This window comes from Arvicola amphibius, chromosome 5 (assembly GCF_903992535.2).
Source record: "Arvicola amphibius chromosome 5, mArvAmp1.2, whole genome shotgun sequence".
Classification (NCBI taxonomy): Eukaryota; Metazoa; Chordata; class Mammalia; order Rodentia; family Cricetidae; genus Arvicola; species Arvicola amphibius.
The window spans coordinates 120,660,154-120,684,978 of record NC_052051.1 but is presented as its reverse complement, the minus strand read 5'-3'; the positions used below and the strand labels follow the sequence as shown (position 1 = coordinate 120,684,978).

The 24,825-nt window shown below is 37.5% G+C and overlaps 2 protein-coding genes across 2 annotated transcripts; both read right to left on the bottom strand.

Annotated features, from left to right (window-relative positions):
• Positions 1-3,288: 3,288 nt before the first annotated feature.
• On the bottom strand, positions 3,289-15,941 carry Marcol (MARCO like). The gene is made up of 5 exons (XM_038331476.2): positions 15,924-15,941; positions 10,824-10,938; positions 6,611-7,254; positions 4,706-4,827; positions 3,289-3,334 (listed from the first exon to the last, which is right to left on the bottom strand). The coding sequence occupies exons 1-5, from the start codon at positions 15,939-15,941 to the stop codon at positions 3,289-3,291; spliced, it is 945 nt and encodes a 314-aa protein (XP_038187404.2).
• A 5,504-nt stretch (positions 15,942-21,445) lies between these two features.
• Positions 21,446-23,841, bottom strand: LOC119814081 (serine protease inhibitor Kazal-type 12). The gene is made up of 4 exons (XM_038329376.1): positions 23,781-23,841; positions 22,118-22,143; positions 21,733-21,860; positions 21,446-21,494 (listed from the first exon to the last, which is right to left on the bottom strand). Exons 1-4 carry the CDS (start codon positions 23,839-23,841, stop codon positions 21,446-21,448), a joined length of 264 nt encoding a protein of 87 aa, XP_038185304.1.
• Between the last annotated feature and the right edge of the window lie 984 nt (positions 23,842-24,825).

Here is a 24,825-nt window from a genome sequence, read left to right as displayed (position 1 = left end):
GAATAATCCTTTTGTCCACTGTAAAGATTTGTCACTCTAATTGGTTTAGTAAAAATCTGACTGCCTGGTAACTAGGCAGAAAGTATAGGCAGGACAACTAAACAAAGGATGCTGGAATGAAGAAGGGTGGTGTCAGGGAAAATGCCAGCAGATGCAGAGTAAGCAGGGCATATAGAAAGTGAAGGAACAAGCCATGAGCCGTGTGGCAGAGGGTAGATAAGAAATATGGATTAATTCAAATTATAAGAACTAGTTAGTAATAAGCCTGAGCTATTGGTCAAGCATTTATAATTAGTATAAGCATCAGTGCTTTCATTTGGGAGCTGCTAACAGGAGAGAAACTTCTGCCTACAGAGAGATTGTCTAATATACAGCTCATAACTTTTACTCAAATGCATTGACTTTAATGGGGAAATGTGCAAGAATATACATCTAATTTCATTGTCTAATTGGATAGAACAATTAGAAATAAACCATACATAGAATCAACCATAGATTATTTAATGGAGGGCACTTTTGGATTTTACTCATTTACCTAAACTGTAGACAGAAGTTTTTGTTCCGCCTGGTCCCATGACCATTCAGTTCCAAATAAACACACAGAGGCTTATATTAATTATAAGCTGTTTTACCTTATTGCTCAGGCTTAATATTAACTTGTTCTTACAACGTAAATTAACCCATAATTCTTATCGATGGTTAGCCACTTGGCTTGGTACCTTTATTTCAGTGAGGCATTCTCATCTTGCCTCCTCTGCATCTGGCTGATGACTATGTCTCTGCCTTTCATCTTCCCAGAATTCTAGTCTGGTCATCTGGTCATCTCACCTATACTTCCTGCATGGCTACTGGCCAATCAGTGGTTTAGTAAACCAAAATAAGTGACAAATCTTTACAGTGTATGAAACAGAGCATTATCCCACAGCAATAAGCATATTAGTGATCTCTTCCATTTTATATACATAGATGTTGCAGAGGATAGGCTTATTCCAGACCATAATCCAGACATGACTTCACTCCAAACTGCTGAGAGATTCTATACATACAAGCACTGCAGTCATTGACTATTGCTTTCTATAATTTGGATTCCTCCTTAGATGGACCTAGAGTGGGTTTTATTTAATGACTAAGTTTTAATCTTGAGTTTAAACTTTAATCCAACTTCCTTGACTATGAGGGCATCCCTAGGCCTGAAGACACCAGAAAATCCATGGTGTTAAAGAGTTTTAGAGCGGTGGTGAGTGCTGCTGCTGCAGGGGTTTCCCTGCTCCACAGGAACCTGCACCTGCCAAGCCTGCCCTTTTGTCTGCGAGGTCGTGGCCTACTAGCAAAGTTTCAGCATGTCTGACTCTGGTGGCAGTGGCTCCACGGTGTCCCCTATTTATGATATCAATGATGTCCACAGAGAATTGAACTCTGGTTTATTCTAATATCACCTTCTGTAGTAGATGAAACTTACAGAGGAGAATTTACATGGTGACAGTGTGCATTATATAATAAAGAGAAATAGCATATTAATTGCTGTGATCATCACTTTTCAGTTTAATTCTTATATCTTAAGATATGTTGTATATACATCTATTTACAAGACCTAAGATAATGATATAATAATACTTATTTTTTTGATATCTTTGTACCTTATAGGGCTTCAAATCCTGTCCAGTCCCTATGTCCACCCAGTGGAATGCCTCCCTGGCAGATCACCTTCCAAGTTAAAAGCAAGATCTGTCCCTTTTATAGTCCTCAGACATGGATCTCTTCCATGCTAGTTCTGAAATTTCTAAAAAAAAATCTCATTCACATGACTCTTCATTTAATATGGGCCTTTGTGGAATCATATGACAGAGTACACTAAAAAAAAAAATCTCCTTTTTGCACAAAGCTCTGGTGAAATACAAACACTGGCTTTCTCTTTTGCCCTTAGAAAAAATTGTAGTAAACTTAAAGGTAGAAAATGTGAATTAGGAGTTTCCTTTTTTTGCCCCCAAGATGTTTTACTACATATGGTTTTAGCTTTCTATCCCTACTAATATTAAGCTAACTATTGCTTTTCTTATAATGGAAGAAACCTTTTAATCTATTGTGTTGAGTGATTTTACCACATGACATACTTTAAAAATGTCAGCTATGATAATCATGCTTTTCTTCCTTTTCTTAAAAAGTATATCACTTTGGTTTCCATTTTGGAAATTCTTGCATTACAACAGCACTCTCCTTGGTAATGGTGCATAAGTTTTATATTTTAAGCTGCGTTTGTTTGTTTGTTTGGGTGTGTGCATGCACACACGTGTGTATGTATGCATGTGTTGTGTGAGCATGCCACAGTTCATTTGTGGGGATCAGAGGAAACCCTGCAAAGTTCATTTTCACTTTTCATTACATGGGTCCTGGGGATCAAATGTGGATTTTCAGGCTTGGTGGCGAGAACTTTTACTTTCTGAGCCATCTTAAGAGTCCCTAATCCCCTCTATGTGCTGGTGAATACAGGTTCCTATAATGTCACTAAAGACTGTGTGAGTCAACACTCACAAAAGATGTTGGCCTGTGGTTTTTGTAGATGGGTCTTTATCTGTCATTGCCATCAGGGTAATACTGACTTCAAAAAGTGAGTTCTCAAGTGATTTCCTGTTATTATTCTTCGGATTAATTTGAGAAAGATTAACGTTAATATTCCCTCAAATGCTTGGTATAATTCCCTAGGGAAGCCATCTGATCAGGAAGTTTTTGATTAGTGTTCTAATTTTACCATGTCCAGTTTTGTTCATCTTCCTTCTTAGATAATAGTGCGTTTTTATGAATTTGTCTTCTTCACCTAGGTCACTTAATTTCTTAATACACTTGCTCATAATATTCTCATATAAAATCTGTTATAAATCACGGACTATAGTTTCACTGAGGTTACTTTAACTCCCCCAGAGATTTCTGGAACCAAGATTCCTAAAGTGAAAAATTGTTACATTTTGTAGGCAGTCCTGAAATTCTAACATGTTGGTTCATGTATTGAAAGAACAAGAAAGACTCATATTGACAAAGTTTTGAAGTTTGGGAAGGGGAGGGATAAAGGACACTGATAATTTTGGGGAAAGTTTACACAAAACTCCAGCAATCAGGAACATATTTTGGAATGATTTTATTTGCAGTGAATGGAACAAGCTCAGAAATAATGCAGACTCCATTAGCCTTAGAACACCACGCTAGCGTCACACTTGAACTCGCCAGGAAATCCATTGTGAAATCAGAATTGCAGTTGGCTTTTGATGCTATCGATAACTTGGTTCATATGAGCATTTAGCATTTCCCCTCATGGTTGAGAGTCAGCTTCCCTCTACTCAGCCTGAAAAAAAAAAAAAAAAACCAATGAGAGAAATCCAGCCATTGTGACACCACCACAAAGGGAAATGGGATGGTTTGAGATCAGCTAGGAAAAGCAGGCTTAGCTCCTGGGTTCTGTGGCCCTCATTCACTGTCCCGTGAAGCTATGCACATTGCTTCAGCCACTGCTCCTCTCTAGACAAGGTGCTTTATCAATAATATGAGAGAACTGGGGTCTAAGGTCCTTTGTAGTTACAAATGCTTGCAGGTATCACAACGTTAACAGTTATGTAATTCCCAGATTCCACAACTGCTGAAAACAAGAGACGTATTCCTAACTCGCTGAGCATTCAAAAATTCTCCAAAGTTACTTTGTAACTCTTTCTTAATTAGTTGTTACAATTTTAAAATCTTCTTCGTTGAGCCCTATATACTTTTATACTATGTGTGTGTACTGGGGTCAGATGTGTGCTGTCACACATATACAAAGGTCAGATGACACAGGTATGCAGTATTAACTCCCCTCCTCTTACCTTGTGTGTCAGTGGGATGGAACTCATGCTGTCTGTCTTGGGGGCCAGAACTTTTACCTAATGAGTCATCACCCTGGCTCATATCTTACAATTTCTAAATGGCATAAATAGTTTTATTTCTTGTAGAAGAACATAACACCAGATGGTTCATATGCTTCACCAAACCCACTTCTAGCGACATTAAAATTAAAATAACATTTTAAAATAACAATACCTAATGCAAGGGTTTCCTAGTGTTCGTTTTTGATATTTTTTTTAACTTCTCTCATATTTTGAGCAATAAAGCTCAATACTTAGGAATTTCTGAATTTTTGCTTATTGTTTTACTTCCAAATCTTAAAGCACTGTGTGGTAATTGGAGCTATTAAGAAATGTTTGGTAAATCCTCAACAGAAAGTAATTTTATCCTAATATAATCAGATTAACAATCACTGTTCTCCAAGACTTAGCTGAACATGTAGTTCAGTGATTAGGTATCTTGGACTGAAGATGTGTCTCAGTCATTAAGAGAACTTGCGGCTCTTATAGAGGACCAGGATTGGTATCCCAGTACTGACACTGAGTGATTCACAACCACCTGTTAACTCCAGTTTTAGGGGATCTGACAACCTCTTTCGGCCTCCTTAGATACCCACACCTACCAGTTTTAAAAGAGAATTAGGTATGTTTTAAACATGTCCTTAGACAAATAATAGCCAGGACTATTGTTGAGAGAAGATTATCTAGACATAGAAAATATTATTTTAAAAAGATTTTCTTAGACAAATAATAGTTGGGACCATTGCTGAGAGAAGATTATCTAGACATAGAAAATATTATTCTCTTTTCTATGACTGAAAAGGAAGAGAAAAGATTATTACCTCTTTGCTTCCTTAAATACACAGGAGTTCCCATAAGTCTTCCCATCAGAACCACAGACTGGTTTGTACACTGAGTCGCACCTTTCTTTACCAGCTGGGCTCTTGCTGACCATGCTTCCAGCCTGCAAAGATGGGAGAGAACATCAGGTAAGGACAGTGTGATGAGTTTGATTCAAACATCATCAAAGAAAACATAATTGTTTATTTATTATTGAGAAGCATTATTCTGCATTATTATGTGTCAATCATATTATTCCCTTATTACATATAATACATTGAATCTATAGGTCTATAGGGTTATGTGAATGTCTGGAATGAACAATATATTTTGATCTATTTTACAATTGTAGGCATAGAAGCATAGTGCTTTCAGGTTCAAGCCTCACACATGAATGTGTTAAATATCTAATCATTGACTTATATGTAGTTATTTACTGCAAAGTTTCTAAAGCGTAACCTGCTCTTAAATGATTTAGAGACAAATCTTAACTCTAAAAGGAGCAGCAAGTCTGGGAAAAGCCATACTGACAAATGTAAATAGCATAAAGTTCATTGATTTTTTTCTGTGTGAAGGAAAGATAAGGCAGCCATAAAATTATACACAATTTCTTTCTGTAGTACCTAACGATATTTCTTTGAGTATAAATTACTAAACATCAGAAGATTAGTTCCACAAAGTTTTGGCTAGCCCATGAAGACAATCATTAATAAGAATGAGGAGATACTTTTAGTCAAAAGTTTATAACCTTATGATGGTGACTTATTCATACATAACCTATAAAACAGATAAAGCCATTTCTCCCATTTTATAAGCACTATACAATTGCCAAAGTTGTGTGATGTCCTGAAGACCTCAGTGACCTGCTGAGGCTGTTAAGAAGGATGACAGCCTTCTTTCTGGGAAAGTAATACTTTAAATCAACCAAGAGACACTAAGAAGAACATATAGCTTTCCCCTGAAAGTAAGATGAAAATATGTAATTTACGATAAAAATAATAATCTTATCCTTAAGATGAGATAGAGAACATGTTCTATCAAAGTAGGGTCTAAGTATAAAATGAAAGCGTTTAGATAGGTGGAACCAGGAAGCCACAGGGGAAAGAAGGCGGGACCCAGGAGAGGATACAGGATGCATGCTGAATATGTAGATGCTCCTCTTTATGTAAAACAGCTCACAAGCATCAAGCACGTTGTTATTCCATCCATCGACCAAACCAGGAGAACTGATTATTGTCTTTCATTTATCCTAGATTATAAGAATAGAGGTTAAAACGAAATGGTAGTTTTTAAACCATGTTCATGATTGAGTTGAAACTAGAGATGGTTAGTTATAAAGAAACAGCATAACTTGTACGACGCAGGAAACGCTCAGGAATGTGTTAGCGGGCTATCACAGGACTCTGTGATATGGACGGCATTGTGTGTAGGTGCGATTTGGAATGACATTAGATGACAAACAGGATCCTAACGCTGAAAATCCCTGGAAGTCACATTCGGGATGTTGAGTTGCATCTTCTAGGAAACTAGAATCACTGAAGAATTTTGATTAGGAACAGCAGACCAGTTTCATTTGGAATGATCATGTTCAGTACTTTACAGAATACAGCTGCGATTGAAATGGGTGTGAAAGTTAAACCCAAGAGGGATGGACTTGGTTGATGAGATTTTTAATTAATTCAGTTTATGTTTGAGGGTTTGAACATAAGAGGACAGAAAGAAACAAAAAATGATATAAAACAGAAAGTCCCTCAGTGATGACAAATATGAAACTAAAATGGCTTTCATTTTGTTTGGTCAATGGCATTGCAAATTGTGAGTTTGTGGTATTCAGCTATTATCAGGCTTGGAAAACATAATGACTGAGGTAAGTTTAAAGAAAGAATAAGACAGACATCAATACTAACCTTAATCCTCATTGTACCATCCTTTGATAAGTTCTCTTCATTTTTTCTTTCTTCTTGATTATATAAAGACCTTGGTTTCCTTTGTTGGCTAGAAGGTTTTGGCTTCCATGGTTGGCCAGAAGATCCTGGTTTCCCTTGTTGGCTAGAGGATTCTAAACTACCAGGCTTGCCTTTATTGGTAGGTAGGGTAGGTAGTGTTGGCTTCACCTTTTGGCTAAGAGACTTTGGCTTGTCTTTGTTCTTAGGTGATATTGGCTTCCCTTTTTGGTTAGGAGACCCTGGCTTTCCTTGTTGACTACGTGATCCTGATTCTTCTTGCTTGTTAGAAGAACGTGAAGTTCCTTTTTGATTTGATTCCCCTGGCTTCCCTTGCAAAATCCAAGGACTGGGCATCCCAGGATTTTTAAGAACTTCTGGCCTCCCTTGCTGGTCACCGCTGACTGGTTTGCCTGGTTGGTTAGAATACCCTGGCTGTCCTTGCAGAATGAGCATTCCTGGTTTACCTGGTGTGAGACCACCTTCTCGTTCATCAGGTTTCTCCCCTCCTGCAGGATTAGCTTCATTTTTTGTCTCTAGAATAAGTGAAGGTTTTTGATTCTCTTCCAGCTTGATGGTACTTGGTTTTGAAATCTGGGTAGAAGAAACTGAAATGAAACAATAAGAAAAAGAATGAAAGAGGAATTATTTTAATATTTTAAAACAAACAATTCACCACATGATATGATTATTATATAACTTCTTGAATTTTTAAAAATTAACTCCAAATTTGGGATTTTCCCATTATTCACTTACATTGAATATGTAGGTTCTTCCAACTATTTTTCTTTAATGAGTTATAATTTCCAAAATAGCATAGCATCTAGCATGCATGCTCATCTGTGAATAGTGTTATCTGATTTCTTTTTAACTAGGCCTTCTTTCTGTCCTTATTTCCTTTTGTTTCTTGAGAAATAAGAAATAAGAGTAGTCTCTGCTCAGTACCTATTTAAGCTTCTGTTATATCATAGAATGCATTTTATGAATGATTATCAATTTTCTAAGAACAAAGTCTCTTCCAGCCTGCAGGGAAAGCATTATTTGCCTCTAAGCAAAACTCCCAACGTCAATTACAGTGCTGGTTATATTATTTTTGGTTAAACTATAGAAAATGATAGATACTACATGTATTTTTGTATGTATCCTTTCTTTCTTTTTTATGTATTTTTATTTTTAGAATGGCTCTAAGAGACCAATAATTTTGACACTTCCAATTGCGCTCATTTTTTATTAATAAGGCTTTGGCTATTTGGGATATATTTTTATCTATTTGTTTTTATATAAATTTTAGTATTGATGTTCTGTTTCTTTGAAGGATGTCCTTAGAATATTAATCAGAATTGCACTGAATCTTTAGTATAAGTTGGACAATATAGTCAATTTTACAATATTGATTCTGCCAATTTATGAACATGGAAGTTTTTACACTCTTTTAGAATCCTCTTTAAATTACTTGTCCAGTGTTTTAAATGTTTATTGTAAAGGTCTTTTATTTTCTTTATTAAGTTTACTCTAAGGTATTATATTACACCTATTCAAAGTATAGTTTTGAACTAAGACTTAGAGAATTTCACACATTGTATCTTGATCATGTTCAGCCCCAACTTCCCCTTCCTACTCGTCCCAGAACCACTCCTCCCCATCATCATATCCCTTTTCTTTGTCATTTCCCCCAGTAGAGTCTATTTTCCAGCAACTGTCATAGTCCTCTGGCTCTTAAACTCTTTCTGCCTCTCTCCCAGGATGTTCCTTAAGCATAGAAGTTTAAGGACTGTGCCACAAATGTCTGCTTGGAGGAGGGAACCCCATGGTCAGTTGATCTCTTTGTCACTTAGATCAGTTGTAGTTTTCTGTAATGATCTCTTTCTTTCTGCTGAAAAAAAAATAAAGCCTGATATGGGGCAAGAGCTACACTTCCCATGGGCATGAGAAAAAGTTGAGTGCAGATAGAGATTGTTATCCTGGTCTAGACGAGGAGCAGCAGTAGATTCTTAAAACTTGGTCATCAAAAGAACAAATAATCCAATAAAAAAATGGAGTACAGACCTAAAGACACTTAAGGAAATGTTCAACATCCTTAGTCATCAGAAAAAACAACTCTGAGATTCCATCTTACACCTGTAAGAATGGCCAAGATCAAAAACACTGATGACAACTTATACTGGAGAGGTTGTTGGGAAAAGGGAACACGTCTGCATTGCTGGTGGAAATGCAAGCTGGTACAGCCCCTTTGGATGTCAGTGAGGTGATTTCTCAGAAAATTAGGAAACAACCTTCCTCAAAACCCAGTAATATCACTTTTGAGTTTATATCCAAAGGATGCTCAATCATTCCACAAGGACATATGCTCAGCTATGTTCATAGCAGCATTGTTTGTCATAGCCCTTCGACCAAAGAATGGATAAAGAAAATGTGGTACATTTACACAATGGGTGGAACTAGAAAACATCATTTTGAATGAGGTAACCCAGATACAGAAAGACAATTATCACATATACTCACTCATAAGTGGTTTTTAAACATAAACCAAAGAAAAACAGCCCACAAACCACAATCCCAGAGAACCTAGACAACAATGAAGACACTAAGAGAGACATATATAGATCTAATCTACATGGGAAGTAGAAAAATACAAGATCTCCTGAGTAAATTGGGAGCATGGGTACCTTGGATGAGGGATGAAGGAGAAGGGAGCGGTAGAAAGGGAAGCAGAGTAAAATGTAGAGCTCAATAAAAATAAAAAAACTTAAGTTCTAAAACTAATGTATTTCATGTTTTCAATTTATTCTGGCAATTCAAATATCACTTATATTTTTTTATATTTTCAGATTATGGTCCCCCAATGTTAGTGTCGAAAAACAATAAGCAAAAGTTAATATTTTGCAGCTTAGCAAAATGGCTTTCTTCTGGGTCACATCTTTTGTTAGTTAAAGTGTTCCTTTTGTCTCATCCTGTTCTTGATAGCAGTCACTTTTCTTTTTTATCTTGAGGTTTCATCTAAGTTTTTATTCAATGTTACTTTGTTTTCCTGGGTAACTTTCTGCTCATGGTACACAACTTAAAATCATCTTGAAGTAGATGATTTCCAATTTCTAGTCAGGGTCTCATTTGAATTATAAATTTCCCTGCTTGATATCTTTAAAAGTATATACCTTCGAATCTCACACACTTTAAACACAACTGAATGCATTGGCAATTGAGTTGAGCATGCTGGTATACTGGCTGGTAGATAAGACTTTGTCTAGGCAGAACTCTGAGCAGCTGGCAGCATTCGGAATGATGCTGATAGAGTATGGGGGGAATCATGATTGTAATATAGTCATTCATCCAATTCGCTGAAATGTTTATGTTTAAAGAGCCCCTTACTGTGCCAGGACTATAATGAGAGTTAAAGATACAACAAAGACCATGATTCTGAGAAATCTGTCAATGAATACAAATGTGTAAATAGGACAGCATAGTCACACAGCGAGTTCTACAACACACAAAATGAAATGAATGAGAGACTAGGTAGCATGGATGTGTCAGCAAAAAGTGGTGCTGATGTGGGCTTGGGAGGTGAAGAAGAGGGAAGTGTGAAAAGCCAACATCAGCATAGAGTAGAGGTCATAAAATCAGAAGTGGAAATGAAAAACCACACTAAACCAAAACTTTTAAAGCACTTATATTAAAGTATGAACTAGAAAGTATAGCAGTATCTGTCACCTACAAAGAGTTCAAATAATGGCAACTGATGTAATCACCCTTGCAATTTCTAAAGAAAAAGGGAAGACTAATTATTTCTATTTTGCTTACGAGAGACTCAAACACCTTAAGCAAGTTATATAAATATAAAAATTCAATATTAAAACAAATTTAAAATCTAACCACGCAATATTGGATCAAAGCACACCACCCTTCTCTTGCAAGATATGAAAGTGAATTTTTAAGATGCTCTTATATAAAATTTACCTTTGTACTCTAAGCCTTTTCTAACCTCTTATTCTTGCTTCCCTCCGACCACAAGTCTTCCATTCTTGCACCTAGTAACATTTTATGCCTCTGGGTCTTTCATCTTTCTGAAATTATCTTTGCCATTTCGTTGTTTGATTCTGATATAGCATCACCTCAACCCTCAAATATTTGAACTCTGTCCTTAGAGAGTTGGAAAGAAAGACATCAGACACAACTTTCTTACCTGAAAATACAACCAGGAACATGAAGGGAAGGAACGTCAAACCCTCCATGACAGAGCCAGGAGACTCAAACTTGGCTGTTGGATAGCTTAAGTGTAATTCTTCTGTAGCTCCTTTCTAAATAAACCACGTTCATCACTACCATGTTATATATTTGAAAAATTCTCCACCCTTATTGCTAAATACTGTTCAGCACTGTCTCGAAAATTCCACAGTAAACTTTCACAAGAGAAGGTGTTTCTTGAATTTGAGCCTCACACCCCAAACTCCCGTAAATATCCAAACTTTAATATGCGTCTGTCGAATTATCTTCTCCCAGGATGAAAATGAGGAGACACACCTGGGCAAGGGATGAATTCCTTGTTCATTTCTTTATTGCTAAGGAATGGCTTATTGTCAGGTGGTGTTGCTATTCACTCAACAAGTTTATATGTCTATGATGCGGACCTTCAAGGCATTTTCCCTCAACTGAAATTTATACCAATCATTTACTTCAAATTACATATTAAAATCAAGTTAAATGCATCAGCTATTGGTCATTAGTAAGTTATGAATGCGTTCGGTTAGGAATGATGACATGTAATGTGTTTTTATGAGTTAGCAGTAGACAATAGAGTTCATGTTAGGGGAATAACACTACACTCTGGCATTTTCTTCTCAAGTTATAGCACCAAACAAACGCTCATGTGAAAAACATCTTGGGAGGTGTACTTGATTTTAAACTCAGTATTATAACACACTGCAATATTGTCTTCATGGTTGGAGGCTCCATGTAAGAAATTTAAATTATCTTGAGCAGGTCCAAAAGATATGTTTGATAATATGACAGCTAGACATTAAATAGCATGATGTAGGTGGATGGTTTTGCCATCATAAGGAAGTTTTATTCTGCAGCAATTGGAAAGTATCACAGAAACCTGCAACTAGTCCATATGTAGCAAACAACTGATCATGGGGTTCCCAGACCCAATTCACATATTTGCATTACAATCCTTACATCTGAGGCTCAGGGGACATTATGAACAGTATTGGAATATTACAAGAGCCAGAGGAACAAGAAGCTTGCTGTGAAATTGTGTCTTCTACACTTGGCAGGAAGTTAGAGTCATGAAATCTTTTTTTTCTCATTTTTTTTATTAAAGATTTCCATCTCCTCCCCTCCTCCTTCCCCTTCCCTTCCCTCCCTTCCACCCATACCCCCACTCCACCCCTCTCCAAGACAAAGAGCCATCAGGGTTCCCTTCACTATGTTAAGTCCAAGGTCCTTCCAGCTCCCCCTAAGTCCAGGAAGGTGAGCAACCAAACTGACAAGGCTCACAGTGAGCCCGTCCATGCTGTAGAGTTCCTGCTCATTGCCGTTGTCCTTGGTTTCTCAGTCCTCCTCCACCGTCAGCCACATTCAGAGAGTCCGGTTTGGTCCCCTGTTCCATCAGTCCCAATCCAACTGGACTTGGTGGTCTCCCGTTAGATCTGTCCCACCGTCTCAATGGGTAAACGCACCCCTCACGGTCCTGACTTCCTTGCTCATGATCTCTCTCCTTTTGCTCCTCATCAGGACCTTGGGAGCTCAGTCTGGTGCTCCTATGTGGGGCTCTGTCATTTTCTCCATCCAATGCCAGGTGAAGGTTCTATGGTGATATGCAAGATATTCATGAGTATGGCAATAGGATCTGGACATTTCTGGGACCCTCTCCTCAGCTGCCCAAGGACCTAGCTGGGGGCGTCTTCCTGGACACCTGGGAACCCCTCTAGAGTCAAGTCTCTGCCAACCCTAGAATGGCTCCCTAGTTGGGATATAGGAAGGGTAGATATGGGAACAAGGAGTCATGAAATCTTAACATCATGGTTGCATGCACAATGACAGAAACAGTTGGCATAGCAATATGGATGGAGGAACTCTCACCAAGCCCACTATTAAGATGAAGAGCTCGGGAATTTAAATAGCTGTGAAGAGGGGGAGAATCAGTGTTCTCCAGGAACAACCACTTGATAGGTTATCTAATCCACGTGCACAGTTCTAAACACATGTATGTATGAGTAATCAAATGTAATAGGCTTAGAATGCTGTGTGTGCATGCATGTGCACATGTGTGTGCGTCTCGCTCTGTGTGTAATTCTGTGTTCAAGTGTGTGTCTCTGGGTGTGGATATGATGTATGTGTATGTGTGTAGTGTGATGTATGTGATGTGTTTGTGGTATGTGTGTGTGTGTGTGTGTGTAGGTGTGCTTCTGTACTCTTAAACACTGTAGGAAACTCACCACAAAGCCTCCCGTCGTGAAATGAAGCACAGGTACCCAAGAACAAGTATTCTGTGAAAGCAGCCACATCTTTAAATGTGGTTTTCAAGCAGCCTCCTTGGCCTCAAAGGAGAATCTCAGGTGATTTTTAACTATCATTACAACGTCCTGACTTACAAGTATTGGATGCTGCCTACAATGTGTGTTGCTTTGAGATGTCAGTTACCCTGGGGTTGAAAAGCAGGGGTAGCACGAGGTGTTTCAGAGGCAACTGTTTAAACAAAATGCAACGGTTGTAGTATCCTGTCTAAAGATCATGATAAGAAGTCATTCTAGGAATTGAGTTTCTCTAGACACTTAGCTGTGGTTTGGAAAGGAAATACCTTTGTTTCATAGCAGCTTTACTGTTATTCTGTCTTGATTTTCTCTTTACTTCTCCATCTAGAAAATGAGCTAGAGTTAGGATTAAAATGGATTTATTCTGGAGGTGGGAAAAATAGAAAACACAATTTCCTGCTATCAATAATCATTTCAAGTCCTGACTACATTTATTGAATTACGTCAATTTAATATGTTGCGGGCACTTTGAATCCACATGGCTGTGCCCACAAGCCTGCTTTGTAATGGAGTGGGACAAACCTGGAGCAGGACAGGACAATGCCTGCTACCTGCTGGCACTGTGCCAGCATTACCTGCCCTTTTCAAAAGTGCTTTGAAGGGAGGTAGGCCAGTTGGTTTCTGCAATGGACTTTCAATATCCAGATTACTTGATTAAATATCAGGTCATTTGCCACGCACCCAAGAGTGGAGAAGCTATGAACTCTCCAATAATTTTCTCTTTTTGTATTTACTTGTTCTTCCTCAGGGAGAGAAAAACAAGTCTCCAGTTTAATTCTTGTGACCCTCAGAATAGGTCTAGAGTTTGAACACAGAAGAAGCGAAAAAAAAGTGCTCCATCACATTCTTTAGATTATCCTGATACAAGCACAGTATGTCTCACTGAGCCCAGATAGAAAAGGAAAACATTTACTCTGGTCTTTGGAGTATAACTTTTCTAAGAGACAGTCACTGATAAATGCAGCATCCTGTTGTCAAAGTTCTCAGAGAAAGGCTTGCCAGGTAGTTAACCAATCTTATCAACTACAGAATCCAGAAAGGCTAAAGGCCATCCATTAAATAATCCCTCTGCATCAAGGGCCCTTGTAATTCCTTAGCTGATTCATTGATTAATAAATTTGTACAATCTCTGAGTCCACACAAGGGACCAGTTTTAGTGTGTTGAGCTTTGAAGAAACTATCTTGCTTGAGATAGTTTTTCTGCTGTGGGTATTCATTACTTTAGCCAGTACATGAAGTTTCAATGCAAACTGAAATTCAGTTGCATTCAGTTTCATCATTATTTATTGGGGTTTCACATTTATCTGACGCATAACCGTGTTCCACTAATGTTAGCCAATGTTATTCTGTTTACATCAGCATTGGAGGAAAGTAGACACATGACCTTGCTGACTTCATTTTAGTTGTACCCATATGAAATGAGGAGACACCAATAAAATACAAAATAGAATGTAATTAAAATAGTCATGAAGTATGCTTGTTATAAAAGATGTCTTGTTCCCAAGACTTCTATTACATGAGGATCTTTTGTTGTATGTGTCTGTAAATTTGGGGATATTAAATGAAGTTTAATCTCTTTCTAACCACCTAGTTCACCTCCATTTACCCCTTTAAGAATAGCACTGGTTGTGAGGTTTTTTCTATTTTTTTATTACTTAAAAAAATCCAAATTTCCACTTCCTGCCCTTCTCCCAATCCCTCCACAGACACTCCCACCCTATCTGGTTTTGACTTTTGTTGCATCTTCATATTTAAGAGAAACTAAGCACACAGTAAGTAGGGTTTTTTTAAATTTTTTATTAACTTGTTACTTAAGGCTTGATTCCAATCACATTCTATATATTAGCCACTCAAAGTTTGATTTATGTTTTGAAGAAAGAGCATAGCTTTAGAACCGTGTTACAAAGGTCAGCATCAACATAACCTTACATATTTCTATTCTTCTACAGAACAAGAATCTATTCCCTTTTCCTGAAATTTGAGCTGTTGTCACATTCCTTAGAATAGGAGGCAATAGGTGTGGAGGAATGGTAAGTTTTGGTCTAAGCCTTATGAGGCCTGGGAATATTAGATGAAATGAAATATCCTCAGTTGTGAGCTAAAATACCAGTCACATGACTGAAGCCATCTTGGAATTTAGTTGAATATCTTGTTATGACAATAGTGTATGAAGACAAATGTTTTTTTCTAGTTTAGTCATGCCTTCAAAAGCCACAGAAAAGCAAATGTTTGGATGTATGCTTGTTGTAAGTCTCTAAGCTTGATGTGGCATTGACTATCGACATTGGATAAAGATAGTTATATGAATACTACTTATGGTGGCATCTTTTATTTAATAGTTTTTGAGAACTTCACACATGAGAACTGCATCTCTATCACTCTGCCCTCATCAAAAACAAACAATCTCTTAATTACCATTCTTACATGCATACAAACAAAAATATTATTTTTTGAAGAAAAATTTTGTGTTTCTAAATCTTTACAACTCTTGTCCATAAATTTCATCATATTTTCAAAGTATCTATGGCCAAGAAAAGGGAAGAAGACCTACATTATATAAATCAATAAAGACCATGTGTGTTTGTGGGAGACACCCTGAAAATTTTTATTATAGAATAAAGAAACAAATCTAGAAAAACTGTAAGACAGGTGACATATACTGATCCCTTGGCATGGGAACAACTCTGAGATTGGATGAGACATGATAACTCTTCTTGCCTACTGAGTTTCCATGACTTATTACATACCATTTTATCATATGGCATGATTATAGGCTTGATTACACATTTCAAAAAAATTTATAAAGTTGACAGATGTCTTTTATCTGCTTAAACATAAAACAAAAAATAATTTTTGGCTAGCTTGTGTACAACTCACAGTCTATACTTGTATTAATGCAAATGTGAATGTTATCTTGAAAGTTTGTGTGCTTTTAGAACAAGGGAACCAGACACCAACAAAACTGATGAGTGACTCATGTGGTGTAGCCTCTCAGAATGCCTCTGATGCAGTTTCCTCAGAGTCCTGCATTCAGAACAACTTCAGTACAGCTAGCTGAGATGATCTTGCCTCACAGACTACTTTAGTCAGGACTTCAGATAAGCCTTGTACTTTCCCATTGGAAAGAGATCAGACAACAATTGTTATGACTAGTTTTATTAAGACTTGACCAATATCTCATTTTTTCAGGGTCCCCTGGGGATGCTGTCACCCCTGTTAGACAACAGGAAGCGGTCTAAAGAGTACAATACCCACATTTCCAAGAGGTGGGGTAGATGGCTTTGGTCATTTGGTGGGTTATGGATGTTTGTCATTATTTAGTGAAAATATAGGAATGTAGGACAAAACGACAACCATTCATCTAAAATATTTTATATTGGTGTGTATTTTTATATATTGATACAAATTTAAGAAGTTTTTGTTATATTCTATATATTTTTTAACTCTTGTTTAAGGAATTACATTGAAAAATGTAACATAAAGTTCTAGTCCTTGAAAGCTATTATTACAAAGTATTTAAAATAATTAAATATGCAAGTTAGCAATAAGTCATCTATAACAATCAAATAGTGAAGGGAACCCTGATGGCTCTTTGTCTTGGAGAGGGGTGGAGTGGGGCTATGGGTGGAAGGGAGGGGAGGGAAGGGGGAGGAGAAGAGGAGGAGATGGAAATTTTTAATAAAAAAATGAGAAAAAAAATCAAATTTGTAATTATGTTAGATATGTTTTCAAGGTTAAACATTATTTTAAATAGGTGATCTTCAAATGCTTTAGAAACTTACAGAAAATGACATTTATGATGTTTAATAACCTCAGGATTTTTATGACAGTGAGACATGTCTGCTCCTGAAAATACCAATCTACTTCATAAAAGGATGATGGACATCAAATAACCTCTATATATAAAGTTTGCTTTAATCATGGCAAAGCTAGCCATTTGGCAAGAAACTGCCATTACCTTGACTGCTGATAGTATATGGTACAAACTATATAAACAGAACACAAAGGAAAATGATTGCTGAACTTTGCCAAGACAAGGTAGGACAGTCCATCAAAATTCATGCTTCACTGTAGTGATGAGCTGTGGGCAGTCCTGCTTTTCTTCCTGCCGGGCTCCTGGCCACCTGGCTAGCTTATACCCTGAAATAATTACACGGAAACTGTATTCTTTTAAACACTGCTTGGCCCATTAGCTCTAGCCTCTTACTGGCAAACTCTCACATCTTGATTAACCCATATTTAGTAATCTGTGTAGCACCATGAGGTAGTGCCTTACCGGGAAGATGCTAGCCTGCACCCATCTCGGAGAGGAGAGTCATGGCGACTGCTTCATGGCGGTTGCCTCACTTCCCTTCTTCCCAGCATTCTGTTCTGTCTACTCCACCCACCTATCTGGCCAAGCAGTTTCTTTATTAATTAACCAATGAAACAACAGATAGATAGAAACACTCCTACATCACTTCACAGAAAAGTTTGTTGGATATTTTAGTCCTGTAGGATATAGATGGATGTCCCAACAATGCAGAGGAACCTGGGTGACTGTCCATGCAGCCAGATATTTTTGTCATTTCTATAACTTTGGAAGTTGCTTGGTCTGCACTTCCTGTTTATTCAGGTAATATTATCCTTCTTGGGTCTCTGATAGAGGACTGGGGTGTGTGCGTGAAGTGCTGTCTTCTGGACATGACATTTACAAACCCACAGTAACTGTGGTTACATATACAAGAAAGGCATAGGGTCAAACCAGAGAAAATTACAGCATTAATGTGGGAGTTGCTATCCTGGACGCACCATTAAAGAGGAGTTATTGACACTCAATAGCTGACAGGGGAGGGAAAAATCATGCTTTTGATAGTGTTCCTACTGTTGTTTTCCCATGATGCAGCAGATTGTGGTGGAATAGTATTTGAACTATGTAAAGATATGCCACATTTGTTTGTACTTTAGAATATTGCTTTAACTGTGTGTTACATTTGTTTATGCTTCATTTGATTAACAATGTAATAACATGTGTCTAATTATATAAAGATGTGCTAAATTTGTTTCACCTTACCTGACTAAGGCACCTAATTGGTCTAGTAAAGAGATGAACTCTCTTTACCTAGGCAGAGAAAGGATAGGCAGGGTTGGTGGGCAGGGAGAATAAGAAGGATGAAAGAATGAGAGGAGAGAAGGAGGAGAGGACAAAGAGAAAGAGAGGGATGCGCCCAGAACTAGAAGCCAGGAAGCTGTTAGCCAGCTAGACATAGAGACAGCAGTAAAGTAAGACATACAAAAAAAAAGAAAGTAAAAGAAAAAAGAAAAGAAAAGTAAAAAGCCCTGAGGCAAAAATGGATAAATAGAAACAGGTTAATTTCAGTGCAAAGGGTTAGGCAGAAATGAGCCTGAACTATGGCGAGCATTCATAGCTAATACGTAGTCTATGTTATAAATTTGGGAGCTGGTTGGTGGCCACAAAGAAAAGTCCTGCTACAGTGGATAGCTCAACATCCAGGTACATGTAGGCAGCACTAACTGGATTTAGTAGGTTTTGGGAAAGAAAACAAAAAGAAAAGGAAGAAAAATAAGTTGGCAAGAGAACATATTGCAGAGGAAGGTGTTTTAGAAGGCTGCTTGTTTGTTCCTAGCTACTCAGCCATGAAATAACCACACAGAAATCGTATTGGTTAAATTACTGCTTGGCCCATTAGCTCTAACTTCTTATTGGCTAAATCTTACATCTTAATTTAACCCATTTCTATTAATCTGTGTATCGTCATGTGGCTGTGGCTTACCAGCATGGTTCTAGCATGTCTGTTCTGGTGGCAGCTATGTGGCGTCTCTGACTCTGCCTTCTTTCTTCCAATATTCAGTTAGTTTTCCCCACCTAGATCTACTCTACCCTATCACAGACAAGTCAGTCTCTTTATTCTTTAGCCAATAAAAGCAACATATAGACAGAAGGACCTCCCACACCAGGGAGGTGGATAGAGGAGATGCAGGAGGAGATAGCAGGGTTAGATCATTGCATACATGTTTACAATTCTCAAGAATAAAGAAAATTATAAAAAATACAGGAACAGTAAGATTCTAAATACAAGGACAATAAGATAATATTAATTACACTAATTTAATCAGTACACAAGGTAGATATGGTTTGAACTATCTTGATATACTCATTAAAAATGATGATTTGCTAGATGGTGGTGGTGCATGCCTTTAATTCCAGCACTTGGGTGGCAGAGGCAGGTGTATCTTTGTGAGTTCGAAGTCAGCCTGGTCTACAAGAACTAGTTCCAAGACTGGTTCCAAAGCTAAAGAGAAAGCCTGTCTCAAAACAAAACAAAAGAAAGATGACTAATCAATTTTTGAACTATCTCTTTTTAAAAAATAATTTAATCATTATTTATTTTACATTCCAGATTCAATTTTCCCTCCCTCCTCCGCCCCCCCCATCCTCCTATGTTCCAACTTCCCAATCTACTTCTCCTCTGTTTCTGTTAGAAAAGGGCAGGTATCCCATGAGTATCAATGAAACATGGCGTATCAAGTTGCAGTAAGACTAAGCTCCTCCCCACACATTAAGGCTGGACAGTACTACCGCGTATGAGGAGTAGGGTTCCATAAGGAGACAATAAGAAGAATGGAATGGAAAGAGGGAGGACAGAAAATGAAAGTGAAATAAGGAAACAAAGGGCGAAAAAAATCAAGGTTATCAAGCTCTCTCTTCAGAGGTAAGTGGAGATATTTAAAAGCAGAGAATGTAGAAGCCAAGTAAAACGATTAAGACCTGCTACCCTTACATTTGTGTCCTGTGGTATTTTATACAATGGTTGGAATGCCATGATGTGTTTGTGGTTTCATAACAGAGCATTTACCACTTAGAATGATAAAGAGAAAACTGACTCTGGGAGGAAGCAGATCTTATCATGATCTTATCCTCTAGACTGCAAACTTCTTTTCTTTTCCTTTTTAAAAATAATTTGTTGCTGCTGTTTTTAAATTTATTTGTTTATTATGTATAGTTTTCTGCCTGCTTGTATGCCAGTACATCAGAAGAGGGCACCAATCTCATGATAGATGGTTGTGAGCCACCATGCGGTTGCTGGGAATTGAACCCAGTAACTCTGGAAGACTAGCTTGAGCTCTTAATCTCTTACCATCCCTACATCCCTAGAGCTAAATTTCTAAAACAAGGGCCCTCACCCATGTCATTTTTCCAATCTTATTTTACTTTTATTTGTTTTGTATTTGTTATTTTCTCTACTTGAAATGCCCTCTCTCTATTTTTTCATCTTCAATATCCGTTCCAAAGAATCAGTATCAAGCAATCTTTGTCTCAAAACCCTCCTTCAGTTATCTCTGCCTTGTGCCTCTATTTCATTTCCTTTCACATTTTTTAATAACTGAAAACAGATTTAACTCATAGTCTTGTCCACCAATTAAGTTATGTGGTTCTTCAAAGTAGGAATCTTGTCTTTGCTTTAAATTGGAATGATATCTGGTATATTATAGACACAGTAATTATTTCTAGAAATAATAAATGGAGTAATTCTTTTATTGGAATTTTAAAGCAAGAACATATCAAAGCATGCTTTGATGTTGGTGTGTGTCTGTCTTTACAATGACCAAAATTGGTTAGCTTGCCCATTTCTCTATTTTGAAACATCCACAGCACGCGAGTGAATCTATTTATTGAGACTTTTCACAGTTCTGCACTTATGGAAATTATATTTTGTGTGGTACAAGTGTCACACAGATAAAAACCAGGGACAAGTAATGTGGAGGCTGCGACTGTTCCAGAACAGACTCAGAGTGACCAGTATTTTGCCCATCTTTTATTGCTTTCTGACCTCAATGCTTCTGTTGAGACCTTATGCAACTCAGCATACTCTTTAGGAAAAGCCACTCTTCCAACTATCATGTGTCAGATACACATATTTACTTCACCAATTTGATTTCCTTCAGATACTGTGCCTAGTTACTAAAGAACTGAGCCATAATTGGGCAGATCTGGGTCTGGCAAGTATAGTAATATTCTGTTTAGTTTTCAAGTTTCTTATTTCATATAGAATTGTGTAACAGTCCACTTAACTTAATTAATTAGAGGTACTTTCATTATCTGAAACAAAGCACTGGTTTAGAAATGTTACTGATATGACTTTATTAAAATTTTATCTTGTGCATAATAACTGGCCACAAGCACGTTGCCTTGGAGATTGGGCAATAGAGAATACACATCTTAATGTAAAAATTAATCCAGAGGTGCACCCGTTGTTGTGCAAAAGAATCAGCATTTCCCTTCATGTTTGAAACCAAGTTTCCCAAAACTTCTTTCCCTGAAAGAAAAGAGATGATGTTCAGAGATAAAGTGCAGTAGAAATGGGTTAATTCTAGGCTGGGTAAAGGAGGCAAAGATTGGTTTTCTAGGTTTGTGATTAGGAGACAATCATATTACTTTATTTCATATAAAATTAACTTTAATGGAACAATAAATTATTAATTAACTATTCATGGATGCCTACGCCACTGGACCCAACCAAGAACATCATGCTATTCGAGTGTCCATTTGCTCACATGGCTGTTCGGCAGAATTCACAGCGGTTTTGGTAAGTTTTTCCATCAGTGCCACACACTGGTTTGTGGATCTTCGGGCATGATTTTGCATCAGCACCCAGTGTCTTCTCATAGTTTCTGCAAAAAGCCTGTAAATTAAGTGAAGTATTTTTTTTATTTCATTTCTTACAGAATGGAGAAATAGTGTTACATACCTCAAAATTCCATGAAGCATATTTATGTTCTGTTATGAAAGTGAAAATACATTGAAAAGTGAGCAACCCCCCCCCCAAAACTGCAGCATTTCTTGTTAGCAGTTTGATTGGCTTCCTTCTGCCTCTTCTCTGGGCTATGTGGTGCACTTGCTGGGGTAGAAATGGCTATAGAAGGAATGAGAGGCACATACCTGAAAGCCTCCTTGGCTCACAGCATCTGCAAAGAAAGAATAGACGCCGATAAGTCACATAGGATAACTGCATTTTCCAGCTGCAGCTGATCACAGTCCTCTCCTGTCACCTCCATTTTGCTTTCTGGATGGAGAACTACACCGAGACACATGGCTTGTTAACTGCACAGGCATGCCAGAGGCAGGTTGCCTTATGCACGGTTAGGACAACATTGTTCTCACTATGTTTGCATTTTATGTACTTTTATGCAATTATGTTTTCCACATTGTGAGTTATCAGATAGCAAGTCTCTCCATGGAGAAATGGAGAAAAAGTCTTGAGCTATTCTTTGTTGAATACAAGTATATATTTACTTGAAGGGAACTGGAATTCTCTGAATTAAAAGTTTGGAAAGGATAGTGATGTAACAAAAACACTAAATAAACTTTAAATAAATTCAATATGAATAATTGTAATTTATCAGTTTCGATTTAGCATAACCCTTTCTATTGTGGGAATTATACATTTAAGTACTGCATTAAATCTTATATGGATCAACTCATATAACAATCCTAGTTTTGAAGCTGAGGAAGACTGTGAATGATTGCACATACTTTTAATTCCTGAGCACAGCTGAGGAAACAGGTGGACCACTGAGAATTCAAATCTTGGTCTACCTAGCAAATGGCAGGCCAGCAAGGCCTGCACAGTTAGACCCGGTCTCAAGAAAACAAAACAACATAAACCAACACCAAAACAACAACAAAAAAAGCTACAAAGAGAAAACAAAACAAACAATAACAACAAAACAAACCAGCAAACAAAGTAAGGAAACGTAGTATTGGTTCAAGTATTTGGCTAAGTATTAATACTTATATGTTATAAATGGCAGAATAAGGAATATAATCCAGACTTGCTAGGATTTAAAGCCGGTGTGCTAGGTAGCATTTTGTTGTTGTGGTTGAAGGATACATCAGTGCACGTGAGCGTCCCTTATAGCTTTAACATCAGACAAACTAGCATCCAGAGCACTGGAGTGACATATTCAGTATGCATAGCGGTGGTAGGAGAATGAACACTGGAAACAAGTCTTGGACTGTCAGCCCTGGGCTCTTTCTACTCTCTGACATCATCGCAATGTTCTGTGTCTCCCGCTCCTTCTCCCTTTCTCTTCCTCTTCCTCTAATTCTCTCTTTACTTTGTTTGCTTAGAGGATAAAAAAGAATGACCCAGATTTTTATGCCATGTCCCAGAAGAATACTGATAGTTGAAGCATATTAAGTAAGAATTTCTTAAAGAAAGTGTTTTAGGAGAATTTCTCATGTCGATATCAAAGTTCCCCTAAAGAGAGAAGCTTAATTTTAACCAAATGTCTTTTTTGGTGGCCCACACACAGCAATGCAAATGGCCTACAATCCCAAAATTGGACCATGGGAGCATATGAAACCTAAAGCTAGCCTTCTCGTCCTAGACAGCATGAAACTAATTTTGGAAATGAAGAAAAGTGCTTCAAGCAGAGAACTATAGTAAAAGTTAAAATAGTTCTTTTTTTTCTAAATTTCCACTGAAATAGAAAGGCCATCATTCACCATCATTATCATCATCATAGAAAACAACACTGGAATCCAACTGCTGGCATCAGTCAGTCTGGCCCAGAAGTTTGCTGCATTGTTTTGCACTCACCTGCAGAGATGAGCAGACAGGCCAAGCTGATCAGAAGCAGAACAGTGCCTGCTGGCTTCATGACGTTGAGGACTTCAGATTCTGAGAAGACAGAAATGCTGATGGAGTTCACAATCTGGATGGTGCTCTCCGGCTGTATTTATAAGTGAATCTATACGTGCGAATCCAAGCACCTATACATTGTCACTCAGCCACAACCTCCACCCCTATTATGCAATAGATTTCTCTAAAGAACAGACACTAGACACCACAGAAACGTATTTCAGGCCCTTTCCAGTCAAGAACAATAATCAAACATGATGTTTAGGCATAATGAAGTATAGTGTAAATAGCACACCCAAGGTTTCTCCTGTGCACCGCACGGTGATAATTGCAATCAAATCCTTCCCTTGCAATTTATATACTTCGGGCTTGTCTGTAACAGAGCCTGAGGGCCACAAAGCTAATAACAGCAACCTGGAATGGCATCTGAACAATTTGTGTATAATATTAATAGGGTTTGGCACCATAACTATGAGGAAATGAAAAATGTTGATGTGAGGGTTTTTAAGGTCAAGGAATTTATTAAATATAAGAAGAGTAAAACTTGAATGGTCATCGGTACAAATGCTAGACATTGGAGGTGGATAGGATTTACAAGGCTGCTTCTTTCGGTTCCTGGATTTTAGGCAGTGTCTGCATTATGATTGCTAGTTACTATTTTTAATCAAATCAGTATTTTATGTCAGTTTTAAGGATTAGACATATATGACATCCACTGTTGCCTTTCTTTTTTTTCCTCAAACACACTACACACTCTTCATTTTAACTCTTTTGCTTTTATTGTTCTACGAGAAATATTTCTGGACTAGAAACTTGATTCTGATTTTTGTATTTTATAAGCAATATAATAAAGTATTGTTATGATGTTCACCTAATCAAGAGCTGAGTAAGGATGACAATAGACATTCCAAATTGGATGGGAAAAACACCCCAAGACCTCATGCAACTGATAAATGGTAAGAGCAGGAGAACTTGTCTTCCCAAGGGAAAAGAACACCAACTA